The sequence below is a fragment of the Oncorhynchus keta genome, chromosome 29, assembly GCF_023373465.1.
Source record: "Oncorhynchus keta strain PuntledgeMale-10-30-2019 chromosome 29, Oket_V2, whole genome shotgun sequence".
Classification (NCBI taxonomy): domain Eukaryota; kingdom Metazoa; phylum Chordata; class Actinopteri; order Salmoniformes; family Salmonidae; genus Oncorhynchus; species Oncorhynchus keta.
Genome location: NC_068449.1, coordinates 12,068,571 through 12,094,861, shown reverse-complemented (window position 1 = coordinate 12,094,861; position 26,291 = coordinate 12,068,571). Strand labels below are relative to the sequence as shown.

Genomic DNA, 26,291 nt, shown 5'->3' with positions numbered 1-26,291 from the left:
ACAGACAGAGTTACACATGGAGTAAACAATTAACAAGTCAATAACACAGTAGAAAAAAGGGGGAGTCTATATACAATGTGTGCAAAAGGCATGAGGTAGGCGAATAATTACAATTTTGCAGATTAGCACTGGTGTCACGGTTTTCTAATGGTGAAGGAGAGTCGGACCAAACTGCAGCGCGTATATTGTGATCCATGTTTATTTACACAACGTAACACGAATCCAAAACAAACTATACAAAACAATAAACGTAGTGAAAACCGAAACAGCTTTAACTGGTGCAAACTAACAGACTAAGGACATCAAGACACTCAGGACAATCACCCACAATACAACCAAAGAATATGGCTGCCTAAATATGGCTCCCAATCAGAGACAACGATAAACACCTGCCTCTGATTGAGAACCACTTCAGACAGCCATAGACTCTCCTAGAACACCCCACTAAGCTACAATCCCACTAAGCTACACACCACATACAAAAACCCATGTCACACCCTGGCCTGACCAAATACATAAAGAAAAACACAAAATACTTTGACCAGGGCGTGACAGAATCCCCCCTAAGGTGCGGACTCCCGAATGCACCTCAAATCAATAGGGAGGGTCCGGGTGGGCGTCTGTCCATGGTGGCGGCTCCGGCGGGGGACGTGGACCCCACTTCACAATTGTCTTAGTCCCCTCTCCTCGCATCCCTGGATAGACCACCCTCGCCGCCGACCATGGCCTAGTAGTCCTCACCCAGAACCCCACTGGACTGAGGAGCAGATCGGGACTGAAGGAGCAGATCGGGACTGAAGGACAGCTTGGGACTGAGAGAAAGCTCGGGACTGAGAGAAAGCTCGGGAGTGAGAGAAAGCTCGGGAGTGAGAGAAAGCTCAGGCAGGTTGATGGATCTACCAGATCCTGGCTTGCTGGTGGTTCCGGCAGATCCTGGCTGACTGGCGGATCCTGGCTGACTAGCAGATCTGGCGGATCCTGGCTGACTGGCGGATCCTGGCCGACTGGCAGATCCTGGCCGACTGGCAGATCTGGCAGATCCTGGCTGACTGGCGGAGGCCGACTGGCGGATCCTGGCCGACTGGCGGATCCTGGCCGACGGGCACTTCTGGCGGATCCTGGCCGACGGGCACTTCTGGCGGATCCTGGCCGACGGGCACTTCTGGCGGATCCTGGCCGACGGGCACTTCTGGCGGATCCTGGCCGACGGGCACTTCTGGCGGATCCTGGCTGAGGGGCACTTCTGGCGCCGGACAGGCGGGAGACTCCGGCAGCGGCGCCGGACAGGCGGGAGACTCCGGCAGCGCAGGAGAGGAGAAAGGCTCCGACAGCGCAGGAGAGGCGAGGCGCACTGTAGGCCTGATGCATGGTGCTGGCACTGGTGGTACTGGGCCGAGGACACGCACAGGAAGCCTGGTGTGGGGAGCTGCTACCGGAGGGCCGGGGTGTGGAGGTGGTACTGGATAGACCGGACCGTGCAGGCGCACTGGAGCTCTTGAGCACCGAGCCTGCCCAAATTTACCTGGTTGAATACTCTCGGTCGCCCTGCAAGTGCGGCGAGGTGGAATAGCCCGTACTGGGCTATGTAGGCGAACCGGAGACACCGAGCGCAAGGCTGGTGCCATGTAAGCCGGCCCAAGGAGACGCACTGGGGACCAGATGCGTAGAGCCGGCTTCATGGCATTTGGCTCGACGCTCAATCTAGCGGAGCTGGAATATACCGCACAGGGCTATGCACCCGCACTGGGGACACCGTGCGCACCACTGCATAACACGGTGCCTGCCCGGTCTCTCTAGCCCCCCGGTAAGCACAGGGAGTTTGCGCAGGTCTCCTACCTGGCGTTGCCATACTCCCTGTAAGCCCCCCAATACATTTTTGGGGCTGATTCCCGGGCTTCCGTCCGCGCCGTCGTGCTTGCTTCGCCAACCTCATTCTCCTGTAACCTTCCACGCACTGCTCCATCGAATCCCAGGCGGGCTCCGGCACTCTCCCTGGGTCGACCGCCCACCTGTCTATCTCCTCCCAAGAAGTATAGTCTATACTGTACTCCTCTTTGGGCTGCTCCTGTTGCCTCTTCTCCTGCTGCACCTTTGGGCGGCTACACTCCCCTGGTTTAGCCCAGGGTCCTCTCCCGTCAAGGATTTCCTCCCATGTCTAGAAATCCTTAATACGCAGCTCCTCTTTGGGCTGCTCCTGTCTGTCGACATGCTGCTTGGTCCGTTTACGGTGGGTGATTCTGTCACGGTTTTCTAATGGTGAAGGAGAGTCGGACCAAACTGCAGCGCGTATATTGTGATCCATGTTTATTTACACAACGTAACACGAAGCCAAAACACAAACTCTACAAAACAATAAACGTAGTGAAAACGGAAACAGCCTTAACTGGCGCAAACTAACACAGACTAAGGACATCAAGACACTCAGTACAATCACCCACAATACAACCAAAGAATATGGCTGCCTAAATATGGCTCCCAATCAGAGACAACGATAAACACCTGCCTCTGATTGAGAACCACTTCAGACAGCCATAGACTCTCCTAGAACACCCCACTAAGCTACAATCCCACTAAGCTACACACCACATACAAAAACCCATGTCACACCCTGGCCTGACCAAATACATAAAGAAAAACACAAAATACTTCGACCAGGGCGTGACAACTGGAGTGATAAATGATCAGATGGTCATGTACAGACATGAAGGTCAGTCAATACGGAACATTTCAAGAACTTTGAAAGTTTCCCCAAGTGCAGTAGCAAAAACCATCAAGCGTTATGATGAAACTGGCTCTCATGAGGACCGCCACTGGAAAGGAAGACCCAGATTTACCTCTGCTGCAGAGGATAAGTTCATTAGAGTGAACTGCACCTCAGAGTGCAGCCCAAATAAATGCTTCACAGAGTTTAAGTAATAGACACATCTCAACATCAACTGTTCAGAGGAGACTGCATGAATCAGGCCTTCATGGTGCAAAGAAAGCACTACGAAAGGACACCAATAATAAGAAGAGACTTGCTTTGGCCAAGAAACACAAGTAATGGACATTAGACTGGTGGAAATCTGTCCTTTGGTCTGATGATTCCAAATTTGAGATTTTTGGTTCCAACCGCTGTGTCTTTGTGAGAAGCAGAGTAGTTAAAAGTACGATCTCCGCATGTGTGGTTCCCACCGTGAAGCATGGAGAAGGTGTGATAGTGTCACCAGCAAAGCACTCCCACACCATCTGTGATTTATTTTGAATTGAGGGCACACTTAACTAGCATGGCTACCTCAACATTCTGCAGTGATACACCATCCCATCTGGTTTGTGCTTAGTGGGATTATCATTTGTTTTTCAACAGGAAAATGACCCAAAACACACATCCAGGCTATGTAAGGGCTATTTGACCAAGAAGGAGAGTGATGGAGTGCTGCATTAGATGACCTGGCCTCCACAATCACCCGGTTTGGGATGAGTTGGACCACAAAGGGAAGGAAAAGCAGCCAACAATTGGTCAGCATATGTGGGAACTCCTTCAAGACTGTTGGAAAACATTCCTGGTGACTACCACATGAATCTGGTTGAGAGGATGCCAAGAGTGTGCCAAGCTGTCATCAAGGCAAAGGGTGGCTACTTTGAAGAATCTAAAATATTACATATATTTTGACATCTTTAACACTTTTTTGGTTACTACATGATTCCATATGTGTTATTTCATAGTTTTGATGTCTTCACTGCTCTACAATGTAGAAAATAGTAAAAATAAAGAAAAACCCTTGAATGAGTAGGTGTATCCAAACTTTTGACTGGTACTGTATATATATATATATACATACATACATACATACATACATACATACATACATACATACATACATACATACATACATACATACATACATACATACATACATACATACATACGCACACACACACACATACACATGCTGAGTGTACAAAATATTAAGAACACCTTCCTGATATTGCGTAATGCCCCCCCTCCCTTAGGCATGGACTCTACAAGGTGTCAAAAGCGTTTCTCAGGCATGTTGGCCCATGTTGACTTCAATGCTTCCGACGGTTGTGTGAAGTTGGCTGGATGTCCTTTGGGTGGTGGACCATTCTTGATACACACAGGAAACGGTTGCACTTCTTGGCACAAATCGGTGCGCCTGGCACCGTTCAAAGGCACTAATCTTTTGCCTTGCCCATTTAACCCTCTGAATGGCACACACACAACCCATGTCTCAATTGTCTCAAGGCTTAAAAATCCTTCTTTAACCTGTCTATTCCCCTTCATCTACACTGATTAAAGTGGATCATAGCTTTCACCTGGATTCACCTGGTTAGTCTGTCATGGAACGAGCAGGTGTTAATAATGTTTTGTACACTCAATGTATACAGTATATATACTGAACAAAAATATAAATGCAACAGGCAACAATTTAAAAGATTTTACTGAGTTACAGTTCATATAAGGATATCACTCAATTGGAAACTGCATTACTTCCTAACCTATGTATTTCACATGACTGGGAATACAGATATGCATCTGTTGGTCACAGATACATAAAAAAAGGTAGGGGTGTGGATCAGAAAACCAGTCAGTATCTGGTGTGACCACCATTTGCCTCATGCAGCGCGACACATCTCCTTCACACAGAGTTGATCAGGCTGTTGATTGTAGCCTGTGGAGTGGCTGGGCTAAGTTGCTGGATATTGGCGGGAACTGGAACACGCTGTCGTACATGACGATCCTGAGCATCCCAAACATGCTCAATGGGTGACATGTCTGGTAAGTATGCAGGTCATGGAATAACTGTGACATTTTCAGTTCCAGGAATTGTGTACTGATCCTTGTGACATGGGGCTGTACATTATCATGCTGAAAAATGCTGTCATTTCGGCGGATGAATGGTACGACAACGGGCCTCAGGATCTCGGTACAGTATCTCTGTGCATTCAAATTGCCATTGATAAAATGCATATGCGTTTGTTATCCATAGCTTATGCCTGCCCATACCATAACCTGACCATGGGGCACTCTGTTCACAACGCTGACATTAGCAAACCGCTCGCCCACACGAAGCCATACACGTGGTCTGCGATTGTGAGGCCTGTTTGGTGTCCTGCCAAATTCTCTAGAAATACGTTGGAGGCGGCTTATGGTAGAGAAATGAACATTCAATTATCTGGCAACAGCTCTGGTGGACATTCGTACAGTCTGCATGCCAATTGCACGCTCCCTCAAAACTTGAGACATCTGTGGCATTTTATTGTGTGATAAAAATGCACATTTTAGAGTGGTCTTTAATTGTCCCCAGCACAAGATGCACCTGTGTAATGATCATGCTGTTTAATCAGGTGGATGGATTATCTTGGCAAAAGAGAAATGCTCACTCACAGGGATGTAAACAAATTTGTGCAAAACATTTTAGAGGAATAAGCTTTTTGTGCATATGGAAAATATCTGGGATCTTTTATTTCAGCTCATGAATACCAACACGCATGTTGCATCTATATTTTTGTTCAGTGTATATGGTAAAAAAATACCCCTTTTCCCACTCTCATAATAAATATATAGACATTAAAGATACAATCTGGGATATTAACCACTTAACATATCATACGAATAAAACATTTTCAAGCATTTTGTTATTGTTGCAGGGCGTAACTTATCATGCGAATGTCTATGTTTAGTGGACAATATCCGGGAACAGGTTTTGGCTGGTGAGCACTACTTTTAAAACTACTGGCTGAAATTATAAATAAGTGCTGGAGCATCATTTTGTTTCTCTGGTGCAAAGAGGAGCTGTGAAGGTACACAAGGAAAACAATGTCCCCCACATTTTTCAAATGGACACAAATGTCATGTTATCACACTATTACTGTGTCTGATATGTGTATGAAAAGAAAGGGAAAATCTGTCCATCTGAATGTGTTTGAGCTTCAATCACTGCCTTATTGCACTTCCCTTGTACTAATAGACTAATAGTCAATCACAGGAGGTTGGTGGCACCTTAACTGGGGAGAACAAGCTCATGGTATTGACTGGAGTGGAATCAGTGGAATGGTATCAAATACATTAAACGTGGTTTCCAGGTGTTCGATGTCATTCCATTTGCTTTGTTCTGGCCATTATTATGAGCCGTCCTCCCATCAGCAGCCCCCTGTGGTCTGAATCCTATTCACACCATAGCTGAGTGACAGAAGGGTTGATAAATTTTTATCTTATTATCATTTTTTGACATGTAATACTTATGAAGAGGCCATATGCTAAAGCAGTATGAGGGAAAATGTCTGCTCTCCATTCTATCCAGAATCCATATGACACACACATACATTACATGCTTATTCTCAAAACACACATACAGTAGCAACAAACACAGATTATATCATACTAACTGCCAGACTGTGGTAGTGTGTACATTACATACATACTAAATACTGCCAGGATGTGTAGTATCAATACAGTGAGTAAGCCAACCAGGCCAATCCATCCTCTCTATTTACAATACGCGTTTGCACTCATCTTGTGTGCGAAATATCCTAATAGATATCCTAATTTAATAGATTAAGATCTGTCTTTAGTACTATGGCATTCCGAGGTTCGTCACTAGTTACCACAGCCACATAGTCATAGTTATGGCTAAACCCAGGCTATTTCTACAATTTCTCTTCTTTAAAATCTGATTTTAAACCTTACCCGAACCGTAACCTTAACTCTAACTACACTACTAACTTTATTCCTAACCCTAACCACACAGCTAAACGTATTCCTAACCCTAACCTTATATTAAGACCAAAAAGCTGCATTTTAGTTTTCATTAATTTTACAATATAGCCAATTTGGACTTTGTGGCGGTGGTAACTAGTGACAACCCTTTCCAAGGGGGCAGATAGAATGCAGCCTGAGGCATAAGGATAGTTGTGTTTTCACTGTCTTGCCTTGTCTGGCTTGACAATCCCTACATGAATTGGCAAGACAGACCAAACAGATCGAGGACCAGGCTAAACGATTGCATACATCTCCAGATCACTATGACGCTAATGCCAAAAGCAATGCACTATTAGACTGATGCTTTCACTTATACCATATACAACACAAATATACTGAGAGACACGCCACACAAATAAACAAAGAATCTCAAATGGCCTCAGCATAAGACATAGCTAAGAGGGCTTCTTGTCAGACTCAATTCTTATATACAAAAGTATCAAAAAAGTAGGAAAAGTCTACATCAAGCCATCAACACAATGTCATCATGGCATAAGAGCAGTGGCTTTGTAACATCACAAATAAAGAAGAACACAGACTCTCAGACAGGTGGGCAGTTTAAACCTGGTCCCAGATCTGTCTATGCTGTCTCGAAACAAAGCAATGATCATTGGCAAGCCTAACAACAGATCTGGGACCAGGCTAGTGGACTGTAGATATGGCTAATGTCTGAGACATTCTGTCCATTTTTGGTGCCTGGGCCAATGCCATGTGTATCTGTAAACTAAGAGTCTTTACATTTACAACAACTTTACAAGCTGCCCTATCGCCACACTCTTTGCGGACTGAGCGGTGATAGTGTCAATCACTCCCCACCCCTCCCTTTGGGCCAATCAGATTTCAGTCAGGGTGAGTTTATAAATGCCCCCTAGCTCCTCCATAGAGATCTGGAAGGTGTCTTCATTGGAATAGTGTTTGATGATGTTGTCATCCATGTTGACTAGAATCCTAACAGAGGGACAGATAGAAATGTCAGTATCACAGTAATAAAATAAAATCATTACATTTCTATGGTCGGAGTCTTATGTTGTGTAAAATACATAAAAGGCCTGATTCTTCACAAATATAACTTTTACTTGTTGTAGAATTCTTAAATCATGGTAAATAGATTTACCGTTGATGAGAACAACTTACCCTTTCTTGCATTTCTTGTAGACTTTCCCCACTTTCTGGAGTGGCACGTTGTATTTCTCAGATATCTAGAAGAAGCGGAGCAACAAAGGCTTGTAAATACAGTAGTCTCTCTTTTGAAAGAAGAGAATGGAAATGAAATATACAATACACCACTCTAACAATTACTCAGGTCGAATGGCAGACATTAAACACAATCTGAATTCTACCAGGAAAGAAAAGAGAGATGTGCGGTATCTTTGCCCACATTTTCTCCCCAGCTGTTCACACTTCCCTCCCAGAGAAACTAAGAGGCCAGGTCCAGTCCTGTCATGACCTATTTGGCCTGTTGAGAGGCCAGGTCCAGTCCTGTCACGACTCATTTGGCCTGTTGAGAGGCCAGGTCCAGTCCTGTCATGACTCATTTGGCCTGTTGAGAGGCCAGGTCCAGTCCTGTCATGACTCATTTGGCCTGTTGAGAGGCCAGGTCCAGTCCTGGCACGACTCATTTGGCCTGTTGAGAGGCCAGGTCCAGTCCTGTCATGACTCATTTGGCCTGTTAAGAGGCCAGGTCCAGTCCTGTCATGACTCATTTGGCCTGTTGAGAGGCCAGGTCCAGTCCTGTCATGACTCATTTGGCCTGTTGAGAGGCCAGGTCCAGTCCTGTCACGACTCATTTGGCCTGTTAAGAGGCCAGGTCCAGTCCTGTCATGACTCATTTGGCCTGTTGAGAGGCCAGGTCCAGTCCTGTCATGACTCATTTGGCCTGTTGAGAGGCCAGGTCCAGTCCTGTCACGACTCATTTGGCCTGTTGAGAGGCCAGGTCCAGTCCTGTCACGACTCATGTGGCCTGTTGAGAGGCCAGGTCCAATCCTGTCATGACTCATTTGGCCTGTTGAGAGGCCAGGTCCTGTCACGACTCATTTGGCCTGTTGAGAGGCCAGGTCCAGTCCTGGCACGACTCATTTGGCCTGTTGAGAGGCCAGGTCCAGTCCTGTCATGACTCATTTGGCCTGTTAAGAGGCCAGGTCCAGTCCTGTCATGACTCATTTGGCCTGTTGAGAGGCCAGGTCCAGTCCTGTCATGACTCATTTGGCCTGTTGAGAGGCCAGGTCCAGTCCTGTCACGACTCATTTGGCCTGTTAAGAGGCCAGGTCCAGTCCTGTCATGACTCATTTGGCCTGTTGAGAGGCCAGGTCCAGTCCTGTCATGACTCATTTGGCCTGTTGAGAGGCCAGGTCCAGTCCTGTCACGACTCATTTGGCCTGTTGAGAGGCCAGGTCCAGTCCTGTCACGACTCATGTGGCCTGTTGAGAGGCCAGGTCCAATCCTGTCATGACTCATTTGGCCTGTTGAGAGGCCAGGTCCTGTCACGACTCATTTGGCCTGTTGAGAGGCCAGGTCCAGTCCTGTCACGACTCATGTGGCCTGTTGAGAGGCCAGGTCCTGTCATGACTCATTTGGCCTGTTGAGAGGCCAGGTCCAGTCCTGTCACGACTCATGTGGCCTGTTGAGAGGCCAGGTCCTGTCCTGTCATGACTCATTTGGCCTGTTGAGAGGCCAGGTCCAGTCCTGTCATGACTCATTTGGCCTGTTGAGAGGCCAGGTCCAGTCCTGTCATGACTCATTTGGCCTGTTGAGAGGCCAGGTCCAGTCCTGTCATGACTCATTTGGCCTGTTAAGAGGCCAGGTCCAGTCCTGTCATGACTCATTTGGCCTGTTGAGAGGCCAGGTCCAGTCCTGTCATGACTCATTTGGCCTGTTGAGAGGCCAGGTCCAGTCCTGTCATGACTCATTTGGCTTGTTGAGAGGCCAGGTCCAGTCCTGTCATGACTCATTTGGCCTGTTGAGAGGCCAGATCCAGTCCTGTCATGACTCATTTGGCCTGTTGAGAGGCCAGGTCCTGTCCTGTCATGACTCATTTGGCCTGTTGAGAGGCCAGATCCAGTCCTGTCATGACTCATTTGGCCTGTTGAGAGGCCAGGTCCTGTCCTGTCATGACTCATTTGGCCTGTTGAGAGGCCAGGTCCAGTCCTGTCATGACTCATTTGGCCTGTTGAGAGGCCAGGTCCAGTCCTGTCATGACTCATTTGGCCTGTTGAGAGGCCAGATCCAGTCCTGTCATGACTCATTTGGCCTGTTGAGAGGCCAGGTCCAGTCCTGTCATGACTCATTTGGCCTGTTGAGAGGCCAGGTCCAGTCCTGTCATGACTCATTTGGCCTGTTGAGAGGCCAGGTCCAGTCCTGTCATGACTCATTTGGCCTGTTGCGGAGGCGGTTGGAGACCCATGTCTAGTTTCCCCACAGCCCCTGTTGTCCCCTGCTGAGGGATGTCCTCTGTCCCCTTTGTCTTAATGCACTAAGCCAGACAGACAGACCCCCCTGATCAGAACCACAGCACCCTCACGTGAGGGGAAGGCTAAATGACTATACGGAGAAGCGGAGACCCTACACATGGTTATGCCTCTGTCCTCCTTTCTCATTCTCTTTCACTCTCTCAGTCTGTCCCTCTACTTCATTTAGAGGAAAGAGTTGAGGTCATAGCTCTCCCTCTCTCTCATGCTGAGTTGAATTAGCATCAAGCTGAGACAGAAAGATAGTGGACATGGGTAATTGCAGAATAGAGGAGTCTGTGTGGCAGAGTGGGCCGTGTCACAAACAGTGCCACCCACCGTGTCACTGGAGGGATGCAATGGGACCAGCCTCCCATAACGGACACCATATGTCTGGCAGTGTTAATTTCCTGTTCATATTGAGTAAGAACTTACTGCTTCCACCAGCCCGTTCATTGTTGGGTTCTTCAGCATGACCGCATCAAACACCTCCTCTGTCTCCCTACGCACATACAGCAGAACTACACAGGAGAGAGGAGGCATGCAGTGAGACATATTGATCACACACACACACACACACACACACACACACACACACACACACACACACACACACACACACACACACACACACACACACACACACACACACACACACACACACACACACACACACACACACACACACACACACACACACACACACACACACACTAACAAACACCCTGAATCACACAACACATTAGCTTGGCAATGTCAGATATATTTTCTGCTGAAACTAACAGTGGTGAAGCCCTTGATGTGGGTTTGGACATCTGAGCATCTCACTATGTTCCAGTCTCATGTGGCCAATACCTCACACAGCATAGTGACACACACATGCACACTGCTGCAATATAAACGCAAAATTCAACAATTTTAGCAGACGCTCTTATCCAGAGCAACTTACAGGAGCAATTAGGGTTTAGTGCCTTGCTCAAAGATACATGGTCAGATTTTTCACCCCCTGGGGTGTGTGGAGCAACGAACCACCCTTGCTGTCTCTGCCTGGCCGGTTCCACTCTTTCCACTGGGATTCTCTGCCTCTAACCCTATTACAGGGGGCTGAGTCATTGGCTTACTGGTGCTCTTTCATGCCGTCCCTAGGAGGGGTGCGTCATTTGAGTGGGTTGAGTCACTGATGTGATCTTCCTGTCTGGGTTGGCACCCCCCTTGGGTGGTGCCGTGGCAGAGATCTTTGTGGGCTATACTCGGCCTTGTCTCAGGATGGTAAGTTGGAGATATCCCTCTAGTGGTGTGGGGGCTGTGCATTGGCAAAGTGGGTGGGGTTATATCCTTCCTGTTTGGGCCTGTCCGGGGGTATTATCGGATGGGGCCACAGTGTCTCCTGACCCCTCCTGTCTCAGCCTCCAGTATTTATGCTGCAGTATTTTATGTGTCGGGGGGCTAGGGTCAGTTTGTTATATCTGGAGTACTTCTCCTGTCTTATCAGGTGTCCTGTGTGAATTTAAGTATGCTCTCTCTAATTCTCTCTTTCTCTCATTCTTTCTCTGGCCGTACTGCTACTCCAGTTTCAACTGTTCTGCCTGCGGCTATGGAATCCTGACCTGTTCACCGGACATGCTACCTGTCCCAGACCTATTATTTGACCTTGCTGGTCATTTATGAACATTTGAACATCTTGGCCATGTTCTGTTATAATCTCCACCTGGCACAGCCAGAAGAGGACTGGCCACCCCTCATAGCCTGGTTCCTCTCTAGGTTTCTTCCTAGGTTTTGGCCTTTCTAGGGAGTTTTTCCTAGCTTCTACACCTGCATTGCTTGCTGTTTGGGGTTTTAGGCTGGGTTTCTGTACAGCACTTTGAGATATCAGCTGATGTACGAAGGGCTATATAAATACATTTGATTTGAATTGTCTGTGATGGGGTGTTGGTGGCCTTCAAGGCAAGCCATAACACACACACACACTCCTCCCTCTCCATACCTAGCCCTCTCTCTGGTTTTGTGTTGGACAGTGACCTTATCAGTAGTGTATACACAACGCATGGGCAGGGCGGGCACACACGTCATACCTTTCTTGGGCTTGTCCATTCTGGCCAGCTTATTGGAAGGTGAACCAAACTCATCCTCGGCGTAGAGCGATCTCTTCATGCCCGAACTGCAATGGACACACACCACAGGTTGGGTTAGAGCGCTTATGCACTCACACAGACACTCACGTATGCACACACACACACACACACACACACACACACACACACACACACACACACACACACACACACACACACACACACACACACACACACACACACACACACACACACACACACACACACACACACACACACACACACACACACACACACACACACACACACACCAGTTAAGCCTGTGAGGCCCTCTCCCAGAGAAATAGCAGGAAGGCCCTAACAACCCTAACAACCAACCTAACAACCCTAACAACCACTCTAACAACCACCCAACAGCCACCCTAACAACCACTCTAACAACCCTAACAACTACGTAATAGACCATGACACAAACAGCTCTCAGGGTCTTTCTTAGAAGTAACTGGTGTAGCTAAAGGTTGAAATTGGAAGAGCTAAAGGTGGAAACTGGAAGAGCTAAAGATTGAAACTGGAAGAGCTAAATGTTGAAACTGGAAGAGATAAATGTGGAAACTGGAAGAGCTAAAGGTGGAAACTGAAAGAGCTAAAGATTGAAACTGGAAGAGCTAAAGGTGGAAACTGGAAGAGCTAAAGGTGGAAACTGAAAGAGCTAAAGGTGGAAACTGGAAGAGCTAAAGATTGAAACTGGAAGAGCTAAATGTTGAAACTGGAAGAGATAAAGGTGGAAACTGGACAAGCTAAAGGTGGAAACTGGAAGAGCTAAAGGTGGAAACTGAAAGAGCTAAACATTGAAACTGGAAGAGCTAAAGGTGGAAACTGGAAGAGCTAAAGGTGGAAACTGAAAGAGCTAAAGGTGGAAACTGGAAGAGCTAAAGATTGAAACTGGAAGAGCTAAATGTTGAAACTGGGAGAGATAAAGGTTGAAACTGGAAGAGCTAAAGGTGGAAACTGAAAGAGCTAAAGGTGGAAACTGGAAGAGCTAAAGATTGAAACTGGAAGAGCTAAAGGTGGAAACTGGGAGAGCTAAAGGTGGAAACTGGATGAGCTAAATGTTGAAACTGGGAGAGATAAAGGTTGAAACTGGAAGAGCTAAAGGTGGAAACTGAAAGAGCTAAAGGTGGAAACTGAAAGAGCTAAAGATTGAAACTGGAAGAGCTAAATGTTGAAACTGGGAGAGATAAAGGTTGAAACTGGAAGAGCTAAAGGTGGAAACTGGAAGAACTAAAGGTGGAAACTGGAAGAGCTAAAGATTGAAACTGGGAGAGCTAAAGGTGGAAACTGGGAGAGCTAAAGGTGGAAACTGGAAGAGCTAAATGTTGAAACTGGGAGAGATAAAGGTTGAAACTGGAAGAGCTAAAGGTGGAAACTGAAAGAGCTAAAGGTGGAAACTGGAAGAGCTAAAGATTGAAACTGGAAGAGCTAAAGGTGGAAACTGGGAGAGCTAAAGGTGGAAACTGGAAGAGCTAAATGTTGAAACTGGGAGAGATAAAGGTTGAAACTGGAAGAGCTAAAGGTGGAAACTGAAAGAGCTAAAGGTGGAAACTGAAAGAGCTAAAGATTGAAACTGGAAGAGCTAAATGTTGAAACTGGGAGAGATAAAGGTTGAAACTGGAAGAGCTAAAGGTGGAAACTGGAAGAACTAAAGGTGGAAACTGGAAGAGCTAAAGATTGAAACTGGGAGAGCTAAAGGTGGAAACTGGGAGAGCTAAAGGTGGAAACTGGATGAGCTAAATGTTGAAACTGGGAGAGATAAAGGTTGAAACTGGAAGAGCTAAAGGTGGAAACTGAAAGAGCTAAAGGTGGAAACTGAAAGAGCTAAAGATTGAAACTGGAAGAGCTAAAGGTGGAAACTGGAAGAACTAAAGGTGGAAACTGGAAGAGCTAAAGATTGAAACTGGAAGAGCTAAATGTTGAAACTGGAAGAGATAAAGGTGGAAACTGGACAAGCTAAAGGTGGAAACTGAAAGAGCTAAAGGTGGAAACTGAAAGAGCTAAAGATTGAAACTGGAAGAGCTAAAGGTGGAAACTGGAAGAGCTAAAGGTGGAAACTGAAAGAGCTAAAGGTGGAAACTGGAAGAGCTAAAGATTGAAACTGGAAGAGCTAAATGTTGAAACTGGGAGAGATAAAGGTTGAAACTGGAAGAGCTAAAGGTGGAAACTGAAAGAGCTAAAGGTGGAAACTGGAAGAGCTAAAGGTGGAAACTGGAAGAACTAAAGGTGGAAACTGGAAGAGCTAAAGATTGAAACTGGGAGAGCTAAAGGTGGAAACTGGGAGAGCTAAAGGTGGAAACTGGAAGAGCTAAAGGTGGAAACTGGAAGAGCTAAAGGTGGAAACTGGAAGAGCTAAAGGTGGAAACTGGAAGAGCTAAAGGTGGAAACTGAAAGAGCTAAAGATTGAAACTGGAAGAGCTAATGATTGAAACTGGAAGAGCTAAAGGTGGAAACTGGAAGAACTAAAAGTGGAAACTGGAAGAGCTAAAGATTGAAACTGGGAGAGCTAAAGGTGGAAACTGGGAGAGCTAAAGGTGGAAACTGGATGAGCTAAAGGTTGACACTGGAAGAGCTAAAGATAGACACTGGAAAAGCTAAAGGTTGAAACTGGACGAGCTAAAGGTGGAAACTGGACAAGCTAAAGGTGGAAACTGGAAGAGCTAAAGGTGGAAACTGGAAGAGCTAAATGTTGAAACTGGAAGAGCTAAAGGTTGAAACTGGAAGAGCTAAAGGTGGAAACTGGAGGAGCTAAAGGTGGAAACTGGAAGAGCTGAAGGTGGAAACTGGAAGAGCTAAAGGTTGACACTGGAAGAGCTAAAGGTTGACACTGGAAGAGCTAAAGGTTGACACTGGAAGAGCTAAAGGTTGACACTGGGAGAGCTGAAGGTGGAAACTGGAAGAGCTAAAGGTTGTCTCGGTCGAACAGCTACCATATGAGTGGCCATACTTTATTTACTCCAGCCCCTTTCCATCTACTTGTCCAATAAAACTAATTAGCGTGAAGTCAATGTTTCCAGGAACTCACCTTTCCTCTCCATCTTCTTGTGAGAAGGGCTGCATAGAGAAAGAGAGAGAATGGAGGTAGAACGAGAGAGAAGAGGGAGAATAAGGGAGAAAGAAAACAGAGAATGAGGGGAGGGAATGATATGGGTCAAGGGTGAAAAAACACAGTCATACATATGAAATAGGTCATTTGATCTAATATGGAACAGGTCTATTGAACTTTGTGGGCTGTGTCAACAATCCTAAGGGACCTCTTAAATCAAAACTGATGACATTGTTTTGGATAGGATTTAAATATTTTCCCCTCAACATTAGAGCATGCTTTAATTTATTACTGTAATAAGCAGTTCAGATTATTTTGAGTAACACTTTCGATTCATAAATCCTAAAGGCCATTCTTGCAGCACAAGATAAGTGCAACCTGGTTAAAAGGATACATTTAATTGGTCCACTCGCCCTCTGACCTGGTTAGAAGGATACATTTAATTGGCCCACTCGCCCTCTGACCTGGTTAGAAGGATACATTTAATTGGCCCACTCGCCCTCTGATCTGGTTAGAAGGATACATTTAATTGGCCCACTTGCCTTCCAACCTGGTTTCCATACCTTCATTGATTGTCTTATATATACTAAACACATTCACAGGTAACAGAGTGCAGTCGTGTGTTGTAACTAAGCAGTGTCCATATTTTAGGAGGAATTGTGGAATGTATAATCAATATTAGTTCTGGTCCAGGTTGTTAGTGTGTACTACTCCACTATGTAGTTAAGGAGCATGTACTAAACACCTGAACCAGGCCAAATCAATAGTCTATTCTCAGAGGAAGCCAAATCCCCCTGCTAATCACTAACTGATAGGAGGGCTAGAGATTTACTGGGTTGCCATTTTATGCCAATCGTGTGTCAAAATAAACGTTTTCCTTCCAGGCTGGATCAGAATGGTAAACAGTAAAGGTTGATTTTCAGCTCAGTCCACCCTGCATGTCAGCAACGCCATGTGGCCCAGAAACCAGAGAACTCATTCAGCTCAGCTGGGTCATGTTCATTATGCACCAAATGGACTGAAACAGGGAGGGACTACCTGGACTTGTCCAATGTGAAACACTCATGTTCGTTTTCAGTAGCAATAATATTTTCAAATACGCAAACCTCATGAACGGACCCTGGTGCCACTGTGGCCAACAGGGAGCAGTCAAAGTTCACTTTCTACAGAGCCACAGGGATGAATTAAAACAACTGTCTGCCCATCTTCCAGGTCTAGGGAAAATGTTTCACTCTAGGCTTCTAGCAACCACCCTGAGGGCCATGTGATATCACACTGCTAAGCCAAGGAGGGTTCAGAGTCCAGGCGTGGCTAGGAGCACTGCTAGTGCCAGGAAGAGGTGTGTTGTTGGGGAATGGAGAGAGAGACCTGACATACCACACGTAGACAGACGTGTGCTACACTCCCCTCTGTCTCCTGTCCCCTTCGCATCAAGCCAAGTCACAAGTGCAACAGGTGCAATCTACTCTAGACATACTGCATTAGGTGCCATATTAAGAAACCACTGGGCTTCCATAATCAATGATATTGAAATGATGAGATATTCACGCATATGAGAGTGATTCCAAACATGTTTGGATTCGTTGAAGCACTGTGTAAGATCATTTGACTCACACACCTAGAAACCTTTGGATCTGTCCCAAGGCCATCTCCACCTATCAGATGGCACTGGAACCTCCCAGGTTATATAACCAACAGCCAATCCCATGATATTACATGATTACATTATCCTGGCCAATTGGCAGGTCTACACTGTATGTTTTAGTCACCTTGATCTGCACCTTGTCCTGAGTAGGAGTTGAAACTGTTTACCAGCCAGGAACCATATAAGGTGTGACCAAGGCAGCCTGGTGGTTAGAGTGTTGGACTTGTAACCGAAAGGTTGCAAGATCAAATCCCAGAGCTGACATGGTAAAAATCTGTTGTTCTGCCCCTGAACAGGCAGTTAACCCACTGTTCCTAGGCTGTCGTTGAAAATAAGAATTTGTTCTTAACTGACTTGCCCAGTTAAATAAAGGTAAAAACAAATTATATGGTTGTGTCTGAAATGGCTCCCTATATAGTGCACTACTTTTTGGCCCTTGTCAAAAGTAGTGCACTATATATGAAATAGATGCACTACTTTTGACTGAGGCCCATAGGGCTATGGTCAACAGTAGTGTACTGCACTACATAGTAAATAGGGTGCCATTTGGGACAAACCCTCTGATCTCATAGTGACAAAGTTACACTGATATTGGCCAGGCACCAGTCGACTAGTCCGTTCTTTCTAATAGGTCTTGAAAACAGAAAGAGCTGCTTGTCCATGGTGATCATATATATATCCCAGAGAACACCACTCTGCAGGCGGCGACTGACAGAGTGTGGGGGTCTGGGACCAGTCACCTGGCCCAACCAGCTGGAGAGGAATGACCCGTACCTGGCCCAACCAGCTGGAGAGGAATGACCAGTTACCTGGCCCAACCAGCTGGAGATGAATGACCCGTCACCTGGCCCAACCAGCTTCAGATGAATGACCCGTCACCTGGCCCAACCAGCTTTAGAGGAATGACCCGTCACCTGGCCCAACCAGCTGGAGAGGAATGACAAGTCACCTGGCCCAACCAGCTGGAGAGGAATGACCCGTCACCTGGCCCAACCAGCTGGAGAGGAATGACAAGTCACCTGGCCCAACCAGCTGGAGAGGAATGACCCGTCACCTGGCTCAACCAGCTGGAGAGGAATGACCCGTCACCTGGCCCAACCAGCTGGAGAGGAATGACCCGTGACCTGGCCCAACCAGCTGGAGAGGAATGACCCGCCACCTGGCCCAACCAGCTGGAGAGGAATGACAAGGCACCTGGCCCAACCAGCTGGAGATGAATGACCGGTCACCTGGCCCAACCAGCTGTAGAGGAATGACCCGTCACCTGGCCCAACCAGCTGGAGAGGAATGACCCGTCACCTGGCCCAACCAGCTGGAGAGGAATGACAAGTCACCTGGCCCAACCAGCTGGAGAGGAATGACCCGTCACCTGGCCCAACCAGCTGGAGAGGAATGACCCGTCACCTGGCCCAACCAGCTGGAGAGGAATGACCCGTCACCTGGCCCAACCAGCTGGAGAGGAATGACAAGTCACCTGGCCCAACCAGCTGGAGATGAATGACCGGTCACCTGGCCCAACCAGCTGTAGAGGAATGACCCGTCACCTGGCCCAACCAGCTGGAGAGGAATGACCCGTCACCTGGCCCAGCCAGCTGGAGAGGAATGACCCGCCACCTGGCCCAACCAGCTGGAGAGGAATGACAAGGCACCTGGCCCAACCAGCTGGAGATGAATGACCGGTCACCTGGCCCAACCAGCTGTAGAGGAATGACCCGTCACCTGGCCCAACCAGCTGGAGAGGAATGACCCGTCACCTGGCCCAACCAGCTGGAGAGGAATGACAAGTCACCTGGCCCAACCAGCTGGAGAGGAATGACCCGTCACCTGGCCCAACCAGCTGGAGAGGAATGACCCGTCACCTGGCCCAACCAGCTGGAGAGGAATGACCCGTCACCTGGCCCAACCAGCTGGAGAGGAATGACAAGTCACCTGGCCCAACCAGCTGGAGATGAATGACCGGTCACCTGGCCCAACCAGCTGTAGAGGAATGACCCGTCACCTGGCCCAACCAGCTGGAGAGGAATGACCCGTCACCTGGCCCAGCCAGCTGGAGAGGAATGACAAGTCACCTGGCCCAACCAGCTGGAGAGGAATGACCCGTCACCTGGCCCAACCAGCTGGAGAGGAATGACCCGTCACCTGGCCCAACCAGCTGGAGAGGAATGACCCGTCACCTGGCCCAACCAGCTGGAGAGGAATGACAAGTCACCTGGCCCAACCAGCTGGAGATGAATGACCGGGCACCTGGCCCAACCAGCTGGAGAGGAATGACCCGTCACCTGGCCCAACCAGCTGGAGAGGAATGACCCGTCACCTGGCCCAACCAGCTGGAGAGGAATGACCAGTCACCTGGCCCAACCAGTTGGAGAGGAATGACTGTCATGAGGAGTGCTGGGCGGGCTATACAAGGTCATAACATGGCATAGACATAGCACATCCCTCTTGGGCGGCAGGGTAGCCTAGTGGTTAGAGCGTTGGACTAGTAACTGAAAGGTTGCAAGTTCAAATCCTCGAGTTGACAAGGTCTGTTGTTCTGCCCCTGAACAGGCAGTTAACCCACTGTTCCTAGGCTGTCATTGAAAATAAGAATTTGTTCTTAACTGACTTGCCTAGTTAAATAAAGGTAAAAAAAAAAATGTAGAGTTCCAAAATAAAATATTCTGTCAATTCAACTAGGATTTCTGGAATTTTTGGGAACATTTCTGAAATGTCTTAACTCTGATCCCTCATAACGCACTGGACATCAATGGTGTTCAGGGCTTAGACTTCAAACACTAGGGTTTGGTCTCTAATTCATCTATTAACAATAGGCAAAAGCCCCTACACCCTAAAGTAAGATTGCCTTAAGGGATATCCACTATCTAAAGAACTCCTGGTATTTAGTGAAGGACTGCCAGAATGAGTGGCTCTTTAGAAGTCTGAAAGAGACACGGAGAGGGTGGACTGGACTCTTTGGTAGTCAGAGGCTGGTTGAAGTTGCATTCAAATGCCCTTTGATAAGGTTTTTATGATTGAATCAGCACCAAGTACGGTATATTATCTTAATAGATATAACTACTATGTAATCTAAATGTATGGCTGTTGTTAACCACTTGTGCAAATATACACTACTGTTCAAAAGTTTGGGGTCACTTAGAAATGTCCTTGTTTAAAAATTAAAAAAAATGTTCTCCATTAAAATAGCATCACATTGATCAGAAATACAGTGTAGACATTGTTGATGTTGTAAATGACTATTGTAGCTGGCAACGGCAGATTTTATTTTGTATTTTTTATAGAATATCTACATAGGCGTACAGGGGCCCATTATCAGCAACCATCACTCCTGTGTTCCAATGGCACATTGTGCTGTTCTGCGAAGGGAGTAGTACATAGCGTTGTACGAGATCTTCAGTTTCTTGGCAATTTCTTGCATGGAATAGCCTTCATTCCTCAGAACAAGAATAGACTGACAAGATTCAGAAGAAAGTTTCTGGCCATTTTAAGCCTGTAATCGAACCCACAAATGCTGATGCTCCAGATACTCAAATAGTCTAAAGAAGGCCAATTTTATTGCTTCTTTAATCAGACAACAGTTTTCAGCTGTGCTAACATAATTGCGGAAGGGTTTTCTAATGATCAGTTAGCCTTTTAAAATGATATTAGCTAACACAATGTGCCATTGGAACACAGGAGTGATGGTTGCTGATAATGGGTCTCTGTACGCCTATGTAGATATTCCATAAAAAATCTGCCATTTCCAGCAACAATAGTCATTTATGACATTAACAATGTCTACACTGTATTTCTGATCAATTTGATGTTATTTTAATGGACAATGTGCTTTTCTTTCAAAAACAAGGACATTTATTTCTAAGTGACCCCAAACTTTTGAAAGGTAGCGTACATAGATAAAAACAATGAATTTTCTATTTTTTTTAATGTTTTTGCGGAATGCATTCAAAAAAGGGTTGGGGTTTATCATTTTGTTCCAATGAATCTGATAACAGCCTTATCATCACAACTACACTATACTAGGAAAACCAAACTGTGTTTTTATTTCAGTTTGAATGTCACAGGTACCGTTGATTAACATGATTTATGTGGTAGCTATGCATAACCCTGTCTTCCGTGACCTGGCCCAGAATGCTGACCCTTAGACACAGATCTAGGATCAGCTTACCCTCCCCAAGTCCTAACCATAACCTTTAGAGGGTCAAACAAAAAACTGACCACATGTCAGTGTTTAGGGGCTAGGTACTCACATGGCGCTGGAAGATGGAGAAGTGGATGTCAGGGATAAAGAGAACCGGCTGGGTCTCAAAGTCAGACATCATCTTAAAGGTTGTGACATCATTACGCTTCTGAAGGAAAGGGACTTTAACGTCCACATCTAAGGAGGCGCAAATAATGAGATTAGTTGATGTGCATCATTGCAAGATAGACGTGTGTGTGTGATCACAAAAAATATAGCACCAAATGTGCGCGTATACACATGCTTTGACTGTGTGTGTGTGTGTGTGTGTGTGTGTGTGTGTGTGTGTGTGTGTGTGTCTGTGTGTCTGTGTGTGTCTGTGTGTCTGTGTGTGTGTGTGTGTGTGTGTGTGTGTGTGTGTGTGTGTGTGTGTGTGTGTGTGTGTGTGTGTGTGTGTGTGTGTGTGTGTCTGTGTGTCTGTGTGTGTGTGTGTGTGTGTGTGTGTGTGTGTGTGTGTCTGTGTGTCTGTGTGTGTGTGTGTGTGTGTGTGTGTGTGTGTGTGTGTGTGTGTGTGTGTGTGTGTGTGTGTGTGTGTGTGTGTGTGTGCGTGCGTGCGTGCGTGCAGTGGGAACTCACATGATCCCAGACTGGTGTTGCTGTCGGTGCTCTTGCCCTTCCTACGGGACTGCTTCTTCTCCTCGTCTCTGATCTTCCTCTCAGCTCCCTTGTCACAGAACACCTTGATCTGGCAGAAGGCCCGGTGGATGGGCTTGTTGCTGCGGTTGTTGTAGCTGTAGGTGTCTATCTGCAGGTTCAGGGGCAGGCCTTTCACACCCTTCTGGGAAGAGAAGTCTGTGCTCAGACAGTTGACCGAGATGAAGATCTGAGGAGGAGGAAGAGGAGAAGGAAAATGAGGAAGAGGAGGAAGAGGATGATGAAGGCGGAAGAGGAGGAGCAAGATTTATGACTTTGTTTTTCAAATTTTGTTTGTGGAGTAATTCAGGTACATTAAAACTGTGCATAGCAACACATAACATGCAAATTGGAATTACATTGAATTACATAGGAGGTGGTTCCTGACTGGCTCATAGGAGGATGGGCCGGACAGAAGGGAGGAGGAGGAGGGGGAGTTTGATACATTAACAAAAGAGATGTGTTCCATTGCCTCTATGTTAAACATTATAGTGATTGTGCACAGTGTATGGTATCTTACACTTAAGGCATATACCGTGTTTATATATTTTGGATACAGAATATAGGCACTGCATCTCAATGTAAGAGGCGTCACTATAGTCCCTGGTTCGTATCCAGGCTGTATCACATCCGGCTGTGATTGGGAGTCCCATAGGGCGGCGCACAATTGGCCCAGCATCGTCCGGGTTTGGCCGGGGTAGGTCGTCGTTGTAAATAATAATTTGTTCTTAACTGACTTGCCTAGTTAAATGAAGGTTAGATTTAAAAAACAAATAGATTTTTGAAATAAAATAATAATAACAATGCAAATGGGTAAAATGTTAATTCCATTCTTTGTCATTAACTGATGTTCCATACACAGTAAATTAGATAATAGTTATTCAAGAGCATTCCCACTGAATTCTCAGGCGCAAAGGATCTCTGTCTGGTTCCTTGTTATGTACATGCTGTCTTCACTGAACTGGTGTGTGTCCCTCTTTTGGCAGAGAGTGGTAATTACATGTTGACTTCTGCCAACCATTAAAACAAGATTGCGGAAAGCTATTTCAATAGATCGCTTTCTAGAGAAATAACTATTTCAATATGCTTACTTAACATATAACCACTATACTGAAAAACCTTTACTGCAAGTTGCACAGATTTGATGTAGTTAGACTGAACTGTTAATTTTTTGGAATAGCCACCTAGTAACTATTTAGTAACTAGTTTTTGCAGTTCATTTTATGCAGAATGTAACTAGTTTTCTAAATTCGATCCTTGGTTTAATCAAATAGCCTGCTGGTTACCCAATGTGGCAAGAAACTATGTTGCTAACTTCATGTAAAGTCATGTATGGTGCAACATAGTTTCACGAGCTACGTATGTAAGTATGTTGCATTTCAACGTTTTTGCAATTGCTCATCTTCCGTAAAGATGATCTCATCGTATAATGCTCTATTCTCATGATCATTTTGTCAAGAAGCCCAAAGCGCGTCAACATTTGAGAAAGGCTGCTCCTACTCTGCCTTGTTTCATTTCCTTGCTTCATTTCCTCCTTCTGAGTAAACTGTGCGTGCCTAAGTTATTAAATCATCAGGGGACACAGCGAGGGAAGGTAAAGCATCTTACACACACACACACACACACACACACACACACACACACACACACACACACACACACACACACACACACACACACACACACACACACACACACACACACACACACACACACACACACACACAAAACCATCCTTGTGACACCTTACACCTGACTCATCTGTGGTTCTAACAAACAGACTGATTATACACAGTACAAACACAAGGATGGAAGTCCTCGGTCCTATGGACACAGGCCTCAGGTCATGAGATGAGAAGATCCACACTCTGTGTGTGTGTGTGTGTGTGTGTGTGTGTGTGTGTGTGTGTGTGTGTGTGTGTGTGTGTGTGTGTGTGTGTGTGTGTGTGTGTGTGTGTGTGTGTGTGTGTGTGTGTGTGTGTGTGTGTGTGTGTGTGTGTGTGTGTGTGTGTCCCTCAGTGAAAACCAAAGAGCAAGGAGATGGAAGGGATAGATGAACTGTCTAGCTGTTAGCCTGTTTGTGCATCCCAGGCTAACAGTACAACAGTCAACAGTAGCAGTGTCATAGCACCCCATGAACATAAAGCGCAAGCTAAAGCGTATGTGAGATTGTCTGTTGACGCCATCCCTCACAACCCAACAAACTGGTCAGGGACGGTGGATTATGTCTGTCACCTCGTACCCGGTCGGACGGGATTCCATCGCTAGCTGTCAAATCCAGTTCTGCCCCCTGCCGCGTTTCCTCATTCCAACTCCCATTGTTAGGCAGTAGGCAAGTCCTAGATGCTTAGGCCTCCCTTGTACGTGCATCACTTTAACTCAGCAATTGGTGTGACGTAGAACGAGTTTAGAATGGGGCCTCGACGGCAGACAAACACCCACACATGTACCTATTCACTATGGTCTCTAAGCAACCAAAGGACCCAAAACACTGGGAAAACTCCCCTTACTCCCCAAGGGCCAATAAATGTCTTTATTTTTCGATCAAAACTCGAAGGACCACTTTCCATAATAGGCATTTAGAAGAAAACAAAGGACAAAGCGTGTGACGATCGCTTGCTGACAAATTGGTTTGCGTCACCTGACACCTTTTCTGTGATGGCCAAAATACATCCTAACCTTCAGAGCAAGAGAAGGCAGTCTATTTTTGGAAGAATCTTCAGCCACATTTACACAGAATGTTGATGAGGAAGTTGTGATCAGATGACCCGAATCCTCCAGAAACACTTGGCATCATCACGTGTTCTAGGGATAAACAACTAGGCTTACAACTATCTTTCCATCTCTCTTCACCTTTTCTCTCTGATTCCTCATACCAAAAGGTACGTTTCCTATACCTCACCTTGGCCTCCTCATTGATGTCCCAGGTGAAGGAGATGGCGTTGTACGAGATCTCCTCAATGTTGCTGATTGTGTTGAAGCTCTCTTTGTAGTCAGCTGGAAACCACGGAACACATAATGGACTGTTAGTACAGTTTGCACTGACATAAGACATTCAATGAAGAGAGGGTGCTAAAGATAAGGGCGACGGTGGCTACGTTATGAAACTAAGTATGGAGAGGTGGAAGGCTATTTTATTAGTATTATTATTATCATTATTAGGACTGGGCTCTCAATTAAAGGTTTTAGAAGCCTTGCATAAGAATGACGTGAAGGTCAGTAGCTTGTATCAGATACAACCATTGAGAATGTGCTCCCACCCTGGTGAGGTCTCATCCCACATCTTAGATGTTTGATAAACAAACAATCTTTTTGTCCTCAAAAGGTGCGGCTTAAAAAGCTTGCTCCGTGGTATTGGTCTCGTAGTCTTGCGTTGTTGTACTATGAGTCTAATCCTTCAGAAAACGTTTTCACTATGCCATTTTTCGGAAATTGAGGCACTTGCCTCCAAACTTTAGGTTCTGACCAATCCCATCAAAGTTCCTTATTAGGCCTATACCCATATGCCAGAAACCACACTGTTTTAGTAGGGCACCTCTACGTTGCTGACTGACTGCTTTAATGGAAAGCAAGCAGGTTGTCTCAATGGTCACCTTTCGCCCACAGTCCTTCCATCAAAGTCAGACTTCAAGTGAGACAATACACTTTCCTCTGTCAAGCAGAACTAAGTTCTCCTTTCACAGTATGTGCGTGCAGAGTAAGATTGATCAGTCTACCTCCAGAGAATTAGGCTGCTGTATTGTCCCGACAGGGAGCCACCATAGAGCTCAGTTGACACAGGTATCATTAACAAATAGGCAGTGGTGGAAAAAGTACCCAATTGTCATACTTAAGTGAAAGTATAGATACCTTAATAGAAAACGATTCAAGCAAAAGTCACCCAGCAAAATACTACTTGAGTAAAAGTCTAAAAGTATTTGGTTTTAAAAATAATTAAGTTTCAAATGTAAATGTAATTGCTAAAATATACTTAAATATCAAAAGTAAAAGTATAAATCATTTCAAATTCTTTATACTAAACAAACCAGACAGCACATTTTACGGATAGTCAGGGGCACACTCCAACACTCACACATCATTTACAAACTAAGCATTTGTGTTTAGAGAGTCTGCCAGATCAGAGGCAGTAGGGATGTTTTCTTGATAAGTGCGTGAATTTGACAATTGTTCTGTGTGCTAAGCATTCCAAATGTAACGAGTACTTTTGGGTGTCAGGGAAAATGTATGGAGTAAAAAGTACATTCATTCATTTAGGAATGTGGTGAAGTAAATGTAAATAGGAGGACAACTGGCCTTGTCTCATATCCACTCAAATTATCCAATCATGTGTATTGTTCTAAAGAGGTTTGTTAAGGTTCAACCAATCAGATCCAGGATAATTTTTCCCTTTTAGAATAAGAGTAT

The 26,291-nt window shown here is 45.9% G+C and overlaps 2 protein-coding genes and 1 long non-coding RNA gene across 11 annotated transcripts in view; 1 reads left to right on the top strand and 2 right to left on the bottom strand.

Annotated features, from left to right (window-relative positions):
* Nucleotides 1-4,424: 4,424 nt before the first annotated feature.
* Nucleotides 4,425-26,291, bottom strand: part of LOC118362134 (grainyhead-like protein 1 homolog) — a 33,426-nt gene continuing 11,559 nt past the window's right edge. For both annotated transcript variants that reach the window (XM_052485905.1, XM_052485906.1), the window contains exons 8-15: nucleotides 24,790-24,884; nucleotides 21,831-22,077; nucleotides 21,265-21,392; nucleotides 15,355-15,383; nucleotides 12,279-12,364; nucleotides 10,642-10,727; nucleotides 7,898-7,962; nucleotides 4,425-7,711 (exon numbers count right to left, since the gene is read on the bottom strand). In XM_052485905.1, coding sequence (XP_052341865.1) covers nucleotides 7,597-7,711; nucleotides 7,898-7,962; nucleotides 10,642-10,727; nucleotides 12,279-12,364; nucleotides 15,355-15,383; nucleotides 21,265-21,392; nucleotides 21,831-22,077; nucleotides 24,790-24,884 — 851 coding nt within the window. In that variant the 3' untranslated portion in view covers nucleotides 4,425-7,596. The remainder of the gene's footprint in view (nucleotides 7,712-7,897; nucleotides 7,963-10,641; nucleotides 10,728-12,278; nucleotides 12,365-15,354; nucleotides 15,384-21,264; nucleotides 21,393-21,830; nucleotides 22,078-24,789; nucleotides 24,885-26,291) is intronic.
* On the top strand, nucleotides 7,969-10,635 carry LOC127913590 (uncharacterized). Of its 5 annotated transcripts, none has more exons than XM_052485920.1 (4): nucleotides 7,969-8,360; nucleotides 8,445-8,654; nucleotides 8,860-9,111; nucleotides 9,690-10,635. In XM_052485920.1, exons 1-4 carry the CDS (start codon nucleotides 8,121-8,123, stop codon nucleotides 10,167-10,169), a joined length of 1,182 nt encoding a protein of 393 aa, XP_052341880.1. In that variant the 5' UTR covers nucleotides 7,969-8,120; the 3' UTR covers nucleotides 10,170-10,635. The 5 variants fall into 5 exon arrangements, with proteins under 5 accessions (XP_052341880.1, XP_052341883.1, XP_052341881.1 ...); XM_052485923.1 differs by having other exon boundaries at nucleotides 8,403-8,528; XM_052485921.1 differs by having other exon boundaries at nucleotides 8,403-8,654; nucleotides 8,860-8,985.
* Nucleotides 15,391-21,258, bottom strand: LOC118362313 (uncharacterized). Of its 4 annotated transcripts, XR_008086091.1 has the most exons (5): nucleotides 19,265-21,258; nucleotides 18,775-19,194; nucleotides 18,320-18,529; nucleotides 18,005-18,074; nucleotides 15,391-17,969 (listed from the first exon to the last, which is right to left on the bottom strand). It is a non-coding gene; the product is annotated as an uncharacterized LOC118362313 (long non-coding RNA). The 4 variants fall into 4 exon arrangements; XR_008086088.1 differs by having other exon boundaries at nucleotides 15,391-18,074; nucleotides 18,320-18,459; nucleotides 18,740-19,194; XR_008086089.1 differs by having other exon boundaries at nucleotides 15,391-18,074; nucleotides 18,355-18,459; nucleotides 18,740-19,194.

What these genes read in the sequence shown, in the direction of transcription:
- LOC127913590 (XM_052485919.1), top strand. Translation starts at nt 8,121, where the DNA reads ATGTGCGGTATCTTTGCCCACATTTTCTCCCCAGCTGTTCACACTTCC. An exon ending in TTGGCCTGTTGAGAGGCCAG is followed by an intron (nt 8,655 to 8,859) that starts GTCCAGTCCTGT and finishes TTGAGAGGCCAG; the next exon opens with GTCCAGTCCTGTCATGACTC. An exon ending in TTGGCCTGTTGAGAGGCCAG is followed by an intron (nt 9,112 to 9,689) that starts GTCCAGTCCTGT and finishes TTGAGAGGCCAG; the next exon opens with GTCCAGTCCTGTCATGACTC.